At 42.3% G+C, this 15642-nt stretch overlaps 4 protein-coding genes across 5 annotated transcripts; 3 read left to right on the top strand and 1 right to left on the bottom strand.

Moving 5' to 3' along the window:
• The first annotated feature begins 71 nt into the window (after window positions 1-71).
• txndc9 (thioredoxin domain containing 9) lies at window positions 72-2884 on the top strand. The gene is made up of 5 exons (XM_061287268.1): window positions 72-208; window positions 714-900; window positions 1526-1644; window positions 1886-2140; window positions 2230-2884. The coding sequence occupies exons 2-5, from the start codon at window positions 727-729 to the stop codon at window positions 2345-2347; spliced, it is 666 nt and encodes a 221-aa protein (XP_061143252.1). The 5' UTR covers window positions 72-208; window positions 714-726; the 3' UTR covers window positions 2348-2884.
• A 104-nt stretch (window positions 2885-2988) lies between these two features.
• On the bottom strand, window positions 2989-4299 carry mrpl30 (mitochondrial ribosomal protein L30). Its single transcript, XM_061287269.1, has 5 exons — window positions 4017-4299; window positions 3792-3863; window positions 3569-3715; window positions 3433-3506; window positions 2989-3287 (listed from the first exon to the last, which is right to left on the bottom strand). The coding sequence occupies exons 1-5, from the start codon at window positions 4068-4070 to the stop codon at window positions 3155-3157; spliced, it is 480 nt and encodes a 159-aa protein (XP_061143253.1). The 5' UTR covers window positions 4071-4299; the 3' UTR covers window positions 2989-3154.
• A 392-nt stretch (window positions 4300-4691) lies between these two features.
• On the top strand, window positions 4692-7692 carry mitd1 (MIT, microtubule interacting and transport, domain containing 1). 2 transcript variants are annotated; one of them, XM_061287682.1, is made up of 7 exons: window positions 4692-4974; window positions 5052-5150; window positions 5355-5491; window positions 5705-5791; window positions 6054-6163; window positions 6224-6284; window positions 6365-7692. In XM_061287682.1, exons 1-7 carry the CDS (start codon window positions 4830-4832, stop codon window positions 6458-6460), a joined length of 735 nt encoding a protein of 244 aa, XP_061143666.1. In that variant the 5' UTR covers window positions 4692-4829; the 3' UTR covers window positions 6461-7692. The 2 variants fall into 2 exon arrangements, with proteins under 2 accessions (XP_061143666.1, XP_061143665.1); XM_061287681.1 differs by having other exon boundaries at window positions 4693-4974; window positions 5049-5150.
• A 500-nt stretch (window positions 7693-8192) lies between these two features.
• cracdla (cracd like a) lies at window positions 8193-15444 on the top strand. Its single transcript, XM_061286341.1, has 11 exons — window positions 8193-8283; window positions 9099-9183; window positions 9304-9419; window positions 9554-9698; window positions 10621-10762; window positions 10823-10984; window positions 11137-11376; window positions 11507-12476; window positions 12786-13516; window positions 14139-14229; window positions 14288-15444. The coding sequence occupies exons 3-11, from the start codon at window positions 9371-9373 to the stop codon at window positions 14473-14475; spliced, it is 2718 nt and encodes a 905-aa protein (XP_061142325.1). The 5' UTR covers window positions 8193-8283; window positions 9099-9183; window positions 9304-9370; the 3' UTR covers window positions 14476-15444.
• The last annotated feature ends 198 nt before the right edge of the window (window positions 15445-15642 follow it).

Below are 15642 nucleotides of genomic sequence, written 5' to 3'. Positions count from 1 at the left end.
TCGTTCTCCTGCCTCAGTACTTTAAACTCAAGACAAAGCCTGCAAAGTCAGTTTTGCACACTCCTGTACAGTAGGTGGCGGTATAGACCACATAAATGTAAATCCGTGACGTTCATCCAACGTCATTTCCGCAATAGTATCGCTATTGTTACTGCGTCGCTATCAGGCAACGAATGACACCGGCGTTACAGTTCTGTTAATTTTATTGGTAAATTTACTATTTTATTCGATTTAATGTTTGTCTGTTTGTTTTTCCATAACGTACAATTGAATGTGGAACTTTCGCTGGCCTCTTATTGCTGGTTACTAACGCGTTGCTAGGTTAACGCTAGCTATTTCCTTCGTAGTAACGTTGATCATTAGTAGCGCCATATACATGACTGTTGTTTATTATCTTTTTCGTGTCGTCTCAGACGAATAATGTTATTTATCCTGGGAGCGAAATATGACCTATAAATGGGCTTTTACTGGCAAGTATCGGCTAACTGAGGCGTGTCCATGTTTCCCTATGGGCTTTGTATTGCTGGTCGTTCACAATCTAAACAGTTCGTTGGTATGAATGTCATTGCGAATTTGAGAGCTTCAGAATTTAAAATGGCGGAAGAATAATATGGCACTAAACACACGTCATTACAGTGCTTGGTTTGAGACTACTATGATGTTGCGCCAATGTTTTGGATATTTGATGTGATTGTGTACCGTTACACTCTCAGGTTGAAGGCAACTATGGCTAACGACATGATCGACAGCATCACAAAGGTTCTGGTGCAATCCGCTAAGGTGGTGGAGGATCAGGTGGATGCGGAGTTGACCAAACTCACTGAAATGGATGAAGATGACTTTGAGAAAATGAGGGAAAGACGACTAGAGGCACTGAAGAAAGCACAGAAACAGAAACAAGTATGCCTTATTTTTTTTAAATTGACCTTTTATGCACACATGAGCTATACAGGAGATTTTTAATGGAGATAAAATGACAAAGGGCAAAATGTGAACGATTTTGTAAACAAATGAAATCCAAACATAACAGGAACTACTGTAATTCCTATTTTCCTATATCAATGCTTTTTTAACATCTTAGCTGTTTTTAAAGTCATCATTACACAAGCATCCTCCACCTATGCATCACAACCAACAGCAAGAGCCACGTCAGGTGACAAACTTACCAAATAAACACACCAAATAATTTATTAATATAATTAATATATTAATATATATTTATTTTTATCAGCAAAATGCTAATCCTTGATGTGATGACAAAATCTGCATCCAGACACACTTGTAAAGCATGAATACAAAATGCGGCTGAAAATAATTTATGGTTGGATGGAAAATAAAAAAAACCTGAAGTACAATGGTGAAAAAAATTCCCCTTTAATAAACACCTGCCTTATACTCTGAAGTGGAGTAAGCCGGACGCTATGCGTAGATATAATAATTCCTTTGTTGTTAGTCATGTTAATTTGTCAGTTTTTTCCCCATGCAAACTTAAAAGTGAGACGATGTTATGTTTCCGTCATCGCAGGAGTGGTTGTCTAAAGGACACGGAGAGTACCGTGAAATTTCTAGTGAGAAAGAATTCTTTGGTGAGGTCAAGGACAGCAAGAAAGTTGTCTGCCATTTCTACAGAAATACCACCTTCAGGTGAGGTCACTGTTTTATTCTCGTTCATTTGTAATTTGGCACGTTGACCTGCAGCGTAAATGTCGGAGAAGCTTATCAGACAGAATTACATTGTCGCCAAAATTGCCCAGTACCATATGGGATTCTTTGACTTGAGTTTTGCATATTTTGATGTCATGGTATCGTGTAGGTCTTCATTCAAATGTCTCCCTATAAATAGAACAGCATTAAGTTCTAATTTGTATCACATCCACACATCCAGATGCAGGATCGTGGACAAACACTTGTCCCTCCTGGCAAAGAAGCACATCGAGACCAAATTCATCAAACTCAACGTGGAGAGGGCGCCCTTCTTGACCGAGCGGCTGCGCATCAAAGTCATCCCCACCCTGGCGCTGCTCATCGACGGCAAGTCCAAGGACTACGTGGTCGGCTTCGGCGATCTGGGGAACACTGACGATTTCAGCACCGAGATCCTGGAATGGCGACTGGGCTGCGCCGATGTTATCAACTACAGGTACATCCTCGTTGGGGTGGCAAATGAGTAATTCAGCACACCAGACTTTTTGGGAAAGGCAACATTTCCTTCATCTTCATTCCCCCTAGTGGTAACGTGATGGAGCCGCCCACATCCACGCAGAAGCCTCACTCCAGGTTCACCAAAGTGGAGAAGAAGACCATCAGGGGGCGGGGCTATGAAACCGATTCTGACGATGACGACTGAGTGACTTTGACAGCCGTCTTGGTTTCTCTCTCTGGGCTACCTCTTTCATAATCTCTCAGCCAGCCCTATTTTCTTTTATTACTCTGCCCTTTACGATTTGTTGAAACGTTTTCATGATAAATAGGAAGTGACTTCAAATCGTCTCTCAGGCGTGTGTACACAGCTTGGTAAGTGCGTTGTGCCATCATAGTAATGAATTTAATTCTCCATTGCCTAAATAAGTTTTATTTCTTGACATCAGGCCTTTTTACACACAAGTGAAAAGATAATCGAAAGATTGTTGGTTTTGCCTAACGAAACAACAGTTTGGAAACTTAATTCATTAAAAAAAAAATTGAATGCTGTGGAGGTACCCAGTATTGTGAAGGGATTAGAAACCTTGAAATTAATATTTGATGGATGGCTTGAACTTTAACTGAGTTCTTGCTCAGACAGAGAAAAGAGTACCTTAATTCGACTGAGAATTATTGATGAATACTCTGTAGGACTAAAATCTCAGTTTTTGGTCAAGTAAAATAAAACAAATGATTTACAGTATTTAATTGTACTGTCTTAATTTTTGTTTCTCGCATCTAATGCAAACAAATCTAATTTGGACATCTAAAAATATATCCAGTAATAATGCTACAGACCACACGTGCTTTCACAATTATTATTTTTTATTTAATGATGACTGAAATTAATTTGCCAGTCAAACTGGGTAACCGTTGTCGTGTAGTTTGACTGGATGCTGCAATACAAGATAATAATCATTAAGATTGCCCAAGGTGATCAAACATGGTACTGTGAACGGCCTGGGTGGATGCGCTAAGATTCGATAGCTTTGGGTTGGAGCGGTGTGAGCAGGCGTCGAACAATCAGTTCGCCTTTGCTATTGATGTAGGTGTCAGCCATGTCTTGCTCGGTGGGCAGCCCGTACGGTGTCCTCAGTGGCTGAATCCTGAAAAGTTATCACTTATCAGGACGAGGACTTTTAGTTTTTTTTTTAATCATCTTTAAGTACAATTTAAAGCGACTTGGCTTTAGATACTCATGTTATTAGGCTCTCAATAAAAATTGCTGTTTTCAAATGTAGCATCTCATACCTGACAAGATGCTTGATGACTTTGAGTTTGCTGTTGACTGCAGGTGTATTCTTGTGGATCACAGGCACATGTGGCTGGATGACAAAGACAAGGCCATTCAATTTCACATTTAACTCCATCTGAAGAGCAACCTCACCTTTTGGAGGCTCAGGTTCTTCACCATGTCTTTCTCCCAGTACGGCCGTCTCATTGCGCTTTTGACACGAGTCACTACGTGAAGTTTGTGAGGCTGATTTGGGTCGCCACCATATTTCTCGTGTTCCTTCGACCGCTCTTCAAAGAGCTGGGCAAGACACAGAGGAGGTTGTGAGCACTATATAGCAGAATGAATGTTAAAATGGGAACAAAATCAGATTTACCTCTTGTGGAATTCTTGCTCTGGTAAATTTGCTGCGTCCAAACAAAATACAACGTGAAATTCCTGTCAGGACCTATTTTTTTTTTACAAGGGACAAGGTGATCAATTTTATAAGGTGATCAATTCTAATCACAATAATTCATTACATGAACCAAAAATAACTGACAGGAAAGACATTTCATATTTTTCCAACAGTGGAATAGTATATATTAGGCGAAGCTCTTACTTTGACGGATGACGACTTTAAACTGAATGCAGACATTTCAGTGGCTCCTAACATTCATTTTGACCGAGGTGCAGGACAAGGTTAGTGCGCCAGAAGTCGCGTAAAACATGCGCAATCAAGCTTCAATCATATGACGAAAATCGAAAGGCTAATTTACAAAACAAGATACAATATCCAGTTAATATTACTATAACTAAAAAAAATATTTTGGACAGCTAAGAGAAGACCACACGAGAAACACGACCACCATTAAGCTTCATCCGGAACCAGAAATACGTCAAGCGACATCCGCGTGTGTTCCATTTGTTTATATTATTATTTTTAAAAAGGTCAAAATGTAAGCAATATACACTAACAACTCACAGAAGAAAACAGTTTAAAAACGCCATAATTAACAAAAAAATATACATAAAAAATACCTTGGGTCTTTAAACGAAAAAAAAAAAAAAGGTGTCATTGTAGTGGCATTACGTTTTCTGGGGACGTATTTTGTAGACGTACCCGTCTAAATTGCCCCTTAATTTGTTATCGTTAACAGTTATGGTTTAAAAATTATAAGCAGAACCTTTACGAATATAACTCCGCTGTCATTTGTGTTATGTAGATACCCGGTACATACTAATAAATTTTAACGATGCACCCAAGCAAACCAGTGGCGGAACAAAAGCAGCCACTACGTTCTCTCGGGACATATATTAGCAACGGAACCACACGGAAGTGAAGCACTGTCGCTTATGCTGCCTCTAACAATCCTTTGGTTGATGCCACCCTTACCCACAATCTCCCTCAAATCGTGACCCTACATTTGACAACATGACTCAAAATCACCTACCAGGTATGGAGTCGTCCGCCATCTCTGTGCTAAAGCGGGCGGTGGAGTTGGACCAGAGTGGCCGCTTCTTGGAGTCTCTCGTCTGCTACCAAGAAGGCATTCAGTTGCTGTTAGACGCCCAAAAAGGTCGCCGCCACACGCTCCTTTTATTCACACCAGTATATCTACTGCACTATTTACATTTTCTGTATTGCCAGCAGCAGTGAAGGATGAGTCGAAGAGAGGACATTACAGGGAAAAAATAAAGGGTTATATGGACAGAGCAGAACAAATCAAAGCTCACGTGAACAAGACGAAAGAAGGTAATCATAAAATGGTCAATTGATTTATCATAATACTAATATGCACTAATATGCAAGTAGACAAATTGAATCACGTTGTATTTCTTTGTATGGGTTTTCTAAGACTGATTGAATTCAATGTCAACTTTGTGATTAAAAAAAAAAAAAGGAATGGATGCTTTTCTTCTTGTATCACACATTCCTCCTCCCTCTCTGTTTTCTCAGAGGGAAAGTACCACGAGCAGGTCAGGATAGAGGAAGATGCCACAGGTTACAGTTACGAGGCCGTCTTCAAGCCGTACATCAGCGGTGCTCTTACAGAGGTCTGGGTGGAGGATCCTTACATACGACACATTCATCAGGTTAGAAAAAATGAATGTACAAAAGTGCAGATTTTTACATGTCTTCTTTTTTTTTTTACAGTGGATCTGTATGCCTTTGTAGTTTTGCGATAGGTTTGGCTTTTTCTTTTTTTTAAATGCACGTCGATGACAACATTGTTGGATCATATTCAATTTACAGGGGTTCTTAATATTTGTTGAATTGAACACAAGTCATATTTCCATTCATGGTAGGTGTACAACTTCTTGCGGTTCTGTGAGATGCTCCTCAAAGCGTCATGCAAGGTGAAGACCATACATCTCCTCACGTCACCCGAAGAAGTAAGTTTCCGGTTTTTTTTTTCAAACAGTAAGGTCGTTAAGATGGAAAAAATGCCTCCATCCCTTTATTATTTTCCCCCTATTGTAAAGAAAACAGGTAGTTAGTGGAATTACATTATAACAGTTCACAGATGCAAGTGTTCACACACAGATTTCAAAAATATGAATCCAATAAAGACTATGTCTGCAGCTGTGTAAACAATCATTCAAATTTCAAAGTTCTAGGTTTATTGAGGTGGCATTCATGCGCGTTGCTGTGCAGGATGGTGGCCAACAGGCAAGCTGCATGGCCGAGCTGAAGCAGAGCCTCGGCGCTCACGGCGTCGCTCTTGACCTGCGGTACTCCACCTCCATCCATGACAGAGAGATCAGGTAAGCCTCAGGTCACCTTTACATCACTCACCAAACGCTATCATGGTGGACTGTTTGCAGGTTTGATAACGGTTGGATTGTCAAGATCGGAAGAGGGCTGGATTACTTCAAGAAGCCCAAAGTGAGACCTGATCCGCATGTTCTTGTTGAGATTCCAAATTTGCGTTTTACATTCTCATGTGTTGTTGTGATCATCCACAGGGACGGTTCTCGATTGGATACTGTGACTATGACCTCAGGCAGTGCCACAAAACCACAGTAGACATTTTCCATACAAAACACACCAAAGTCCTCTGAGGCACACAGTCACTTACATTTAATTATTATTATTGACTTGTACAAATGCATCTATTTTTGTTATGAATGTTATATTGTAAAACAAATCATGCTAAAAATTTAATTAAGCAGAAGATTTGTATTTAAATGAATTTAATCTGGTGCCTTTTTTTTTTTATCATGCTCTTAAAATGGGGAGAACAGTGGATTGCTTGCTTGGTAAAATATTGTAAAAATAACAACTCTTAATATCTGCATATTTTATTGTAAAGATAGATTTTTTTATTTACATTAAATTGATTGAATTAATGTCATTTAATTTAGATTTACTTACTATTAAATGTGGTATAATGTTAAAAATACACAATTGTATTGATTTACAGTAAGAATGGTGTAAATATATGTCACTAGTTTGTGATTTTACAAAGTATAAACTAAACGGTTAGGTGTCTATATAAATGTTTTTTTTTTTTTATTACCCAAAGCATTTGTTTGTGTAGGCGTCTCTTATACTGTGGCCTATTGACGTTGTCTGGAAAATGTGTGAATGAACCATGAGCCGTGAGAGTTGAAACGGCGTCGTGATCGGATTATCTCTCGGCCTTAATCCCCGATATGTCATCTGCATGCATGTGGTCCACCGGGGGAAATTATAATCCCGGAAAGGGGCGCATGCATCGAGCAGGATGGTGGAGCCGCCACCAAAAAAAAAGATATATTAACACAAAGAACCTTAAGCGTTACAGCTCGATGTATTGGGGTCACTGGCCTTAATGTGGATCGATAACACGCATTGATTCCATGAATAGTCATATTCAGCAAAACATAGAAGTCTCACTGAGGTAATCCACAACAACAGCTGGTTTGGTGCAGATTTATGTGAGGACCAGAAGCCTTATCGGGAGAGACGCCTGCACACGTGAACGAAAACGAAATATAAATAATGTGGACGTGCTCCCCAAGTGCTTCAGGTTCTTTAATAATATTTTTGCAAATATGATTTTAAAGAAATATGAAATCATGGCTATTTTGTTTACATAAATCTACGTTTCAATAATGGTATGGTGAAGGTAAATGATGAAAGAAAAACGCTTTTAACATATGAAATCATTTTCACTGAATAGAAATATTGCCAAATTACTATATAAAGTGTGTATAACATGCATATGTTCCTATACAAATATTGTATATACATGAAGATGTGATTATGTTTTCTGAAAGCATTTTTCAAATAAATAAATATGCTTACCTGACCTACATAGCCCACAGCGAAGATATCAATATTTAATGGTGAGAATGTGCAGGAATGTCACATTTTACACGTGTTAGTAGTTGTAGCAGTAGAATTTTTATTTAAGTCCTCTTTTAGAGTGTGTGAGAACATTCATTCCTGCCCTGTTTCCAACTACGAGCTTGCATTACCCCCCCTCCACACACACACACACACACACACACACACACACTCCTCCTCCACCTCCGCATCCCCCTCCCTCTCTCCTTTACTCTCATTTCTGGGCCCAAAATCAGGTTAGTGTTTTATAAGAAGCTTAGCGCAGAAGGCCACAGTGTGCTCCTAATGTAATAGAGTATCTCTCCTCTCTCTCACACTCCCTCCCTCCCTCCCTCCTCCTCTGTCTCATTCTATTCTGTCCTCCTTTTGTGCATGTGCATGTCCCACCATAGAGTGACCTTCTCCCTCTCTCTCTGGCACTCACTCCGCCTTCTCTCCTCCCCCTCCTGTCTCTCTGCAGATGTGGACGACAAACCTGCAGGTTCAAACGGGACAGGACGCTGACAACACAACTCGGGGGACAACAGACAGCTGAGTCCTGGGTTGACTCACGGTATGTTGAGGTACTTTTGTTTTTGAGTGGGGGCGTGTGTGTGTGGTGGGGGGGGGGGGGGGGTCTGCCGTCACATGTGAAGTCTGTCATTGAGATCATCTAAGACTCCCAAAATTGTCTTCTTGCTTCATGCTCGTGTGCATGACCACACATATAAGAAATTAACTTTAGGCCTGTTTCTCATCTGGGCTCTCACGTGTTTGTCAACACGATAAGAGGTGCAGTCTGGACTTTGCTTTCATGAGCTGACACACCTCGTCTTTATCACGATACGAGGGCACGGTGTTGACAACAGCACTAACAGCCGGACTGCTCGATCCCGGAGCAAGTGTGTGATGCACGCGGTGAGAAAGTACACAAATGACATTGTAGAAATTCCCCAGACCCCAACCCCACTAAAAAAACAGGGAGGGGGGCTAGAGGAGAGGACCCAGGTTGCTGGATAATTTAGTGTGCAAAGAGGAATGGTCTCTTTCTGCCATCTTCCATAGAAGATGATTATGCATTGTGTTGTTGGCCAAATGGACTTTGATGTGAAATATTTTTTTCTTAATGTCGTCCATTCTCCCACTTGTATTGAATTTTCCTCTTTGTTTAATTTTTACATTTTTTATTTAAAAAAATGTTTTTTTTTAGAAGTTTAGGAACACATCGTGCACAAAAAAATTCAAGTATACAGAATAAAAGTGAAAATCATAAAAACATCAAGCCTGCTAAACTTGTTAGAATCACAACTCTCTAGAACTAAAAAAAAAAAAAAAAAAGGATGCTACTTTATCTAGCATTTTCCTAATCTGATTCAATCTCATCCGCAGGTGTACCTAATGTAATGTCCTGCAAGCGTGCAGTCATCTCATTAAAAGGACAAAAGGGTGCACGCCTCACCCTCTAATAGCAAAGGTCGGTCCCGTTCATGATAAGAACAGTAAACCTTTGAACTGCAAGTCCGTGCGTCACATCTCAGGGCTTATTGCGTGGCTTACTTATCTGCAAACAATATTCCATTTTTTTCCCACCCAGTGAACTGGTTCTTGTTGGCTCTTGCCATCTGGACTTTTGTGCCGACCAGTTTGTACCAGGCAGACAAATGGAGGCCTTCTCGGCGAATACAGAGGTGTGTGCTGAAGATACTTCAGGTGAGATTATCGAGCAATCTATCACAATGAATTTTTTTTTTCCTTATTCATATTGGACAGAGACTTCCGAGACTCAACTATTTGTGCACAAACATTAAAAAGACAGTCTAAAACATGTCAGTATATCTTTTTAGAACCACGAAAGTCCAGAGTCAAGTTTCCTAGGCCTCGTCTGTTTACGAGAAGCAAGCGAGCAGGCGTGGAGTTCAGTGCCAAGTTCAGCCAGTCGGCCAGTGACATCCTTGCAGGAAAGGCGCTGGGATCCGAGGATGATTTGGCGTGAGTATGATGGCTCAAAATGGAGAGCGGACCAAGAGTATATGAAGGAAAATGTGCTTTGATTTGGATGTGTTTAGTGCATAGGTGTCAAACTCAAGGCCCGGGGGCCAGATACGGCCCGCCACATCATGTTGTGTGGCCCGCAAAGACAAATTTTGCATACACTTTGTATCATTACTAAAATTACAAATTGTCTTCACTTTAAATGGAAGAAAATATTCATACATTTTTAGAAGTAGCTCTCTCACTCTCTCGCTCGCGCTCTCTCTCTCTCTCTCTCTCTCCGTCTGTCTGTCTATTTTCAATTATATCAATAAAGTATCTATCTATCTATCTATCTATCTATCTATCTATCTATCTATCTATCTATCTATCTATCTATCTATCTATCTATCTATCTATCTATCTATCTATCTATCTATCTATCTATCTATCTATCTATCTATCTATCTATCTATCTATCTATCTATCTATCTATCTATCTATCTATCTATCTATCTATCTATCTATCTATCTATCTATCTATCTATCTATCTATCTATCTATCTATCTATCTATCTATCTATCTATCTATCTATCTATCTATCTATCTATCTATCTATCTATCTATCTATCTATCTATCTATCTATCTATCTATCTATCTATCTATCTATCTATCTATCTATCTATCTATCTATCTATCTATCTATCTATCTATCTATCTATCTATCTATCTATCTATCTATCTATCTATCTCTCTTTCTCTCTTTCTCTCATTTATCCATCCATCCATCCATCCATCCATCCATCCATCCATCCATCCATCCATCCATTCATCCATCCATCCACTTGAATGTTTTCAGCTCAGCCTTGATACAAAACAGGAGAGAAAATGGATGGGTGTTGTCTCATAGATTGGTGCGTCATCTATTTCCACTGCAGATGCCCCCAGGGAATTATGGGATCTCGAGCGCTCTCCCACGACAGCATCTTCTGGGCCGACCAGGTGCAGACAGATGACGACAACGAGCCAGTCAGGGTGTCATCCCAGGAGAACGTCCTCAGCAAAATCAAAGTTTTGCAGGTAAGGTTTCTTTTCTTTTTTCAAAGCGGAGGCCACAACTCAGCGCTGCTGCATTTTCAGGTGAAGCTTCTGCAGCAGAAGATGCATCTGGGACCGCCTCCTCTTGTTCTGCCCATCAGGCGACAAGAGAATGGGGGTGGCAACTCGAACGAGGGCCCTGCTCCTCACAAGAGCCCTGAATTTTCTACTGTGGACCTTCCAACCCATGGAGCCCTCAGAAAGGTGAGAAAGGCTATCAGTTGAAATATAGATCAGTTCCAGGTTCAAACCGACAAAGATAAACGTATACTGGCCATGTTGGAAGTACAAATCTTCTAGTACAACAATGAAGCCATTACACGGCAGCTGTTCTTCAGTCATGTTTATCTTCACAGGTGGCATCACAGCCACTCTCCCCCATCTTCAAACCTCCAGCATCCAAATTTGGGGCCACCACTACGCCGTCCCCAACGTTCATCCCTTTTGGTCCCGCTGTCACTTCTCCTGGCGAGTTCCCGCTGGACTTTAGCACTCCGGCCCAGTTCACCCCTTCTTTGGACACGTCCGCTGCCCGGCATCGTATGTCCATCAAGCCCCGCAACCAGAGGGTCAGCACCAAGAGGAGGGCGGTTGAAGTGAGTGGTCCTCCTCGCCACCTTATGCAATGTGACTTCCTCAACGTTTTGAAATATTTGCATTTCCTGAATGGGTTTCTTTTTTGCTATACGGGTCATCACCTCAAATAATCGTGTCCATTTTTAACAGCCGGATGCTAAGGTGGATGACACGGACAACCATCCTGAACCCGTGACGGATGAACACGCTAAGGAGGAAGTCATTTTGGAAGGACAAGGCGAACTCAAGGTGTCACAACAAACGTTTCCGAAATCCACCCAGCCCGAAGCGTTCCGATCGGAAGCCACTCTGGACCGCGCTTTACCTGGCAGATGCTCTCCCGTGTCCTCTCAAGAGCTTCAAGCGAAGCTTCAGAGGCGAGCACTTGTAGTCTCAAGCGAGAGAGCACATCCATACTCAGGGGATTCTGGAAAGACCCACAATAAGAGTGAAATCATCTCCTTCAGCCAGCTGTCCAATAGCTGTGCGTCGGCGTTGTCCAGATCCGCAATTTGTCCGCGGGATGAAGCCGACGTAGACAGCGTGAGAGGACTAAAAAGACCTGGTTCTGGATCCTTCCATTCCTCCATTACCTCTGCCAAGAGCCGCATCGAAGACAGACCACGATCAGGCAGTTTTGTGGGACTTGTAGGACAAGCGGGGTCCAGACACAAGGTAGGAGGTCCGGTCGAGGACATGACGTCAAGCTTGCGGCAAAGGGATGAGCGTAAGGATCTACAGCCAGGAAGTAGGCCTTTTGCAGTGGGAAAACTTAGACAAGAGCAGAAAAGCTCAGGACATCCCCGGGAAAGGCAGGATAGTGCGAAAAATGTCGAAGGAGCTAAAGCCGTAGATGCTGTCCCATCGCAGGAAGTGGAGGGGGTCGTAGTGGCCACAAAGGTGGAGCTCAAGGAGGACGGAGAAGAAGAAGCAAAGACCATGTTTGGTTTTAAACTCCGCTCCACCTCTAACTCCATGCGATTTTGGTCCGACGGATCTTCCGGGCGTCAGTCGAGGAAGTCGTCGAGTGAGGAGCCGAGCGTTGGACTGAAAAGTCAAGAAAGCCGAGATGACGATAGCCTGTCCAAAAATGCGAATGCAGGAGATTTCACACAGACAGGTGAGTTACTAGCCTAGTTTTTTTTTTTGGTGCTCTTTAATTCGAGTAAAAATAAATGACTAAATAACCAGCATGTATGTATTTTTTTTTTTTGGGTCACCAGAATATGTTAACTTTTTTTTGGAACTCTTTCATTTGGTTAACCTCCAAAATTGGTTTGTATCTTTTATTGCGGTACTATAATAACTGGGATAGAAAATTGGCCTGTATCCTAATTTTTTTTTCCACTTTTTAAAAAAAATATTTGTCATTGTCATTAGATATTCCAACTATGCAACAACTTTGCCTCCATTTGTTTTCCCTCCACAGATCCAGCGCTCTCGTGCAAGCCTAGCCCTCCGTCTATCTTTGAGGCTCCCACCTTACCAACAGACGTCCAATCAACCTCCTTAAATCACTCTCAGGACCTTCAATCGACCCCGCAAACAAGTTCACCCGAGGTATCCTGGATGAGTCTGGCAATGGAAAAGACCAGAAGCCTCCAGCAGCTTTTTGCGAGACGATTTCCAAAGGACTGCTCGAGTACGGCGCCGCAAATACCAGAGCAGACAGCAGATGAGAAATCTCAGTCTGTAAGATTACAAGAAAGGGAGAAACCAGCACACGATGGCGGCGGCGGCGGCGGAGTCGTAACGGAGCACGGCGAATGGTTCCAGAAGACAACAGTCAACACCTGGAAAGAACCCGAAAGGCCGCAATCACATGTAAACACAAGTCAACCGGCCTTGCAAAGAACCGTATGGGCAAAATGTGGGTCTCCATCACGCTCCGCTGCTCAGTCAGACACCCCGTCTCAGTTTGGAACAGGGACGACCGTCCCTCAATCCCGAGCCCAGTCCTACCAGACTTCAGACCCGCTACCTTGGAGCCAACGAGGTCTCCAACCTACAGCACAGCAGCAGCCCAAATATGTGGACCAGGGCAAATGTACAATGCAGGAAAAGGAGAGCAACCGCAACAGTTTGGCCGGATCAGTCAGCGAGCGAGCTGCGTTTTTGGAGAGACAAGCAGATTGGTGTTGTCCGCCTTTAACAAAAGGGGTTTGTACTTCTTTGTTAACCATCTTCCTCTCAGAACATACTCACGCTTGGTACCGAAGTAGAAGTTCACATACCGTAATTTTCGGACTATAAGTCGCACCGGAGTATAAGTCGCACCAGCCATAAAATGCCCCAAAAAGTGAAAAAAAAACCATATACATCAGTGCTTCTCAATTATTTTCTGTTACGCCCCCCCCTAGCAAGAAGAAAACTATTCGCGCCCCCCTCCCCACCGTGACTATCCTAACTTGTCTTGTAAGTCGTAAAATGTTGCACTGTCGCAAACGTGACAGAAGTAACAATGAGCGCGTCACTGCCCCCTGCTGTAGTAAACGCGCAATTACACTTTATTCTAGTACTGCCAAAAAAAAAGCCTGTTCCCCAAGGTCACACGCGCCCCCCCAGGAATAGCACCGCGCCCCCCAAGGGGGGCGCGCCCCACTATTTGAGAAGCACTGATATACATGTACATAAGTTGCTCCTGAGTATAAGTCGCCCCCCCCCACCCAAACTATGAAAAAAAAGGCGACTTATAGTCCGGAAATTACGGTACTTTTGGACATTGACATGACATAGTTACTTCCCAACACATTCCTCTTTTCATGATTCCCAATCTTCTTAGGTAGAGTTGAGGAAAGCGCAACTGGAAATCAAGACCGAACCCCTCACACAAGGCAAAGACACAAAACCCGAAGAAGGCTTCAAACCTCCAGGTGCGGCGATTCCCAAGTCGAGTCTTTTTCTCCGCGCTAACTTTGCGTTTTCTTCCAGAGTCCCAGAGCCCCATCCGAGTGCCTGACAGACCTCGCGAAGAGAAATGGACGCGCAAAAACCTGGGGTCCTCGCCGTCGCCTTCCTCATCACCCATCCTGAGGTCCACGCCTGACAGCGCTCAGCCTTCCTGGATGGAACTGGCCAAAAGGAAGTCCATGGCGTGGAGTGACAAGACCATGGACTGAGGATTCTTTTTATTATTTAGTTCCCTCGGAATCATAGCACACTTATTGTTAGGGTGGTGCTCACTCTAACTTATTTTCCAAGAACCACACGGGAGACAAGTAAGTCCTTTTAGACACCTGCAGGTGGAGAGTCCATTTGTCGCCGTGCGTACAGCGATGATCGAATGAGGTCTCTCTCGGGCCTCTTGCAGGAGCATTTTTATCAAGGTGGGGGTGAGAGTGGACTGGATGGGGTTGAAGCCCCTGACCTGCTGATCAAAGCATAGCAGGGGGTCTTTTACGACGTCGTGTAAACCAAGCAACTTTGATTGCTTCCTCTGCAGCTAGTCAATCAGTTCAAAAGATCTTGGCACTTTGTTCTACTACTTTTGTTAAGACAGGCCAAGCTAGGTTAATTATTACAGGTTACATTCCAACATAATCATACGATGAAGATAATCTGTAAACACTTACCTGTCTTTTTGAAGGGCTGAAATGAAAAATGGGCCTCTTTTGAGGAGGTTCTATATCGCCACTGATACCACGACTACTTTGGATACATACAATTCTGCCAAAAACAGTTTTAGAGGAAGACAGTCAAGGGAATGGGTGTCTGTCTATGTGTGCCCTGCGATTGGCCGGTAGCCAGTTCAGGTGTTCCCTGCCCGCTGCCCAAAGTCAGCTGGGATAGGCTCCAGCACCGCCTGCCATGCTCGTGAGGATAAGCGGTTCAGAAAACGAATGGATGATATCATGAATAGAATAATTGATGTATATTTGTAATAATTAACACTTGTTCAACTCTTGCATTCCTTAAATGTAGTATGGAAAAAGAAATGGGTAAGGTGGGCAAACCACAATTTAGTGGATGACAGGGTAGAAAAAAAAAAAATTCAAGTGTAATTCTTTCCAAAGCGTTGTGTATTGAACTGTACTATACTGTAAAATGTCCATGTTATTTGCCACTCCAACACTTTGAAATAAAGAATATTTCTGGATATAATTCGGATGTTACTTATGGCATGAATATATAGAAAAAATATTTCATATTACCGTTCTAGATTATTATCTTCTGGCTAAATGGAGTGGATTAGTTTTGTTTTGACAAAAGTAATGGTTTGCCACCATCATGTGGCATGTCTGTCCCAAGGAACTACAACATCTTCTGGTTCTGGTCTCTCGTTCTGT

The sequence above is a fragment of the Syngnathus typhle genome, linkage group LG9 (genome assembly GCF_033458585.1).
Source record: "Syngnathus typhle isolate RoL2023-S1 ecotype Sweden linkage group LG9, RoL_Styp_1.0, whole genome shotgun sequence".
Classification (NCBI taxonomy): Eukaryota; Metazoa; Chordata; class Actinopteri; order Syngnathiformes; family Syngnathidae; genus Syngnathus; species Syngnathus typhle.
The sequence above is the reverse complement of the archived record's forward strand: the minus strand, read 5'-3'. Positions and strand labels throughout refer to the sequence as shown.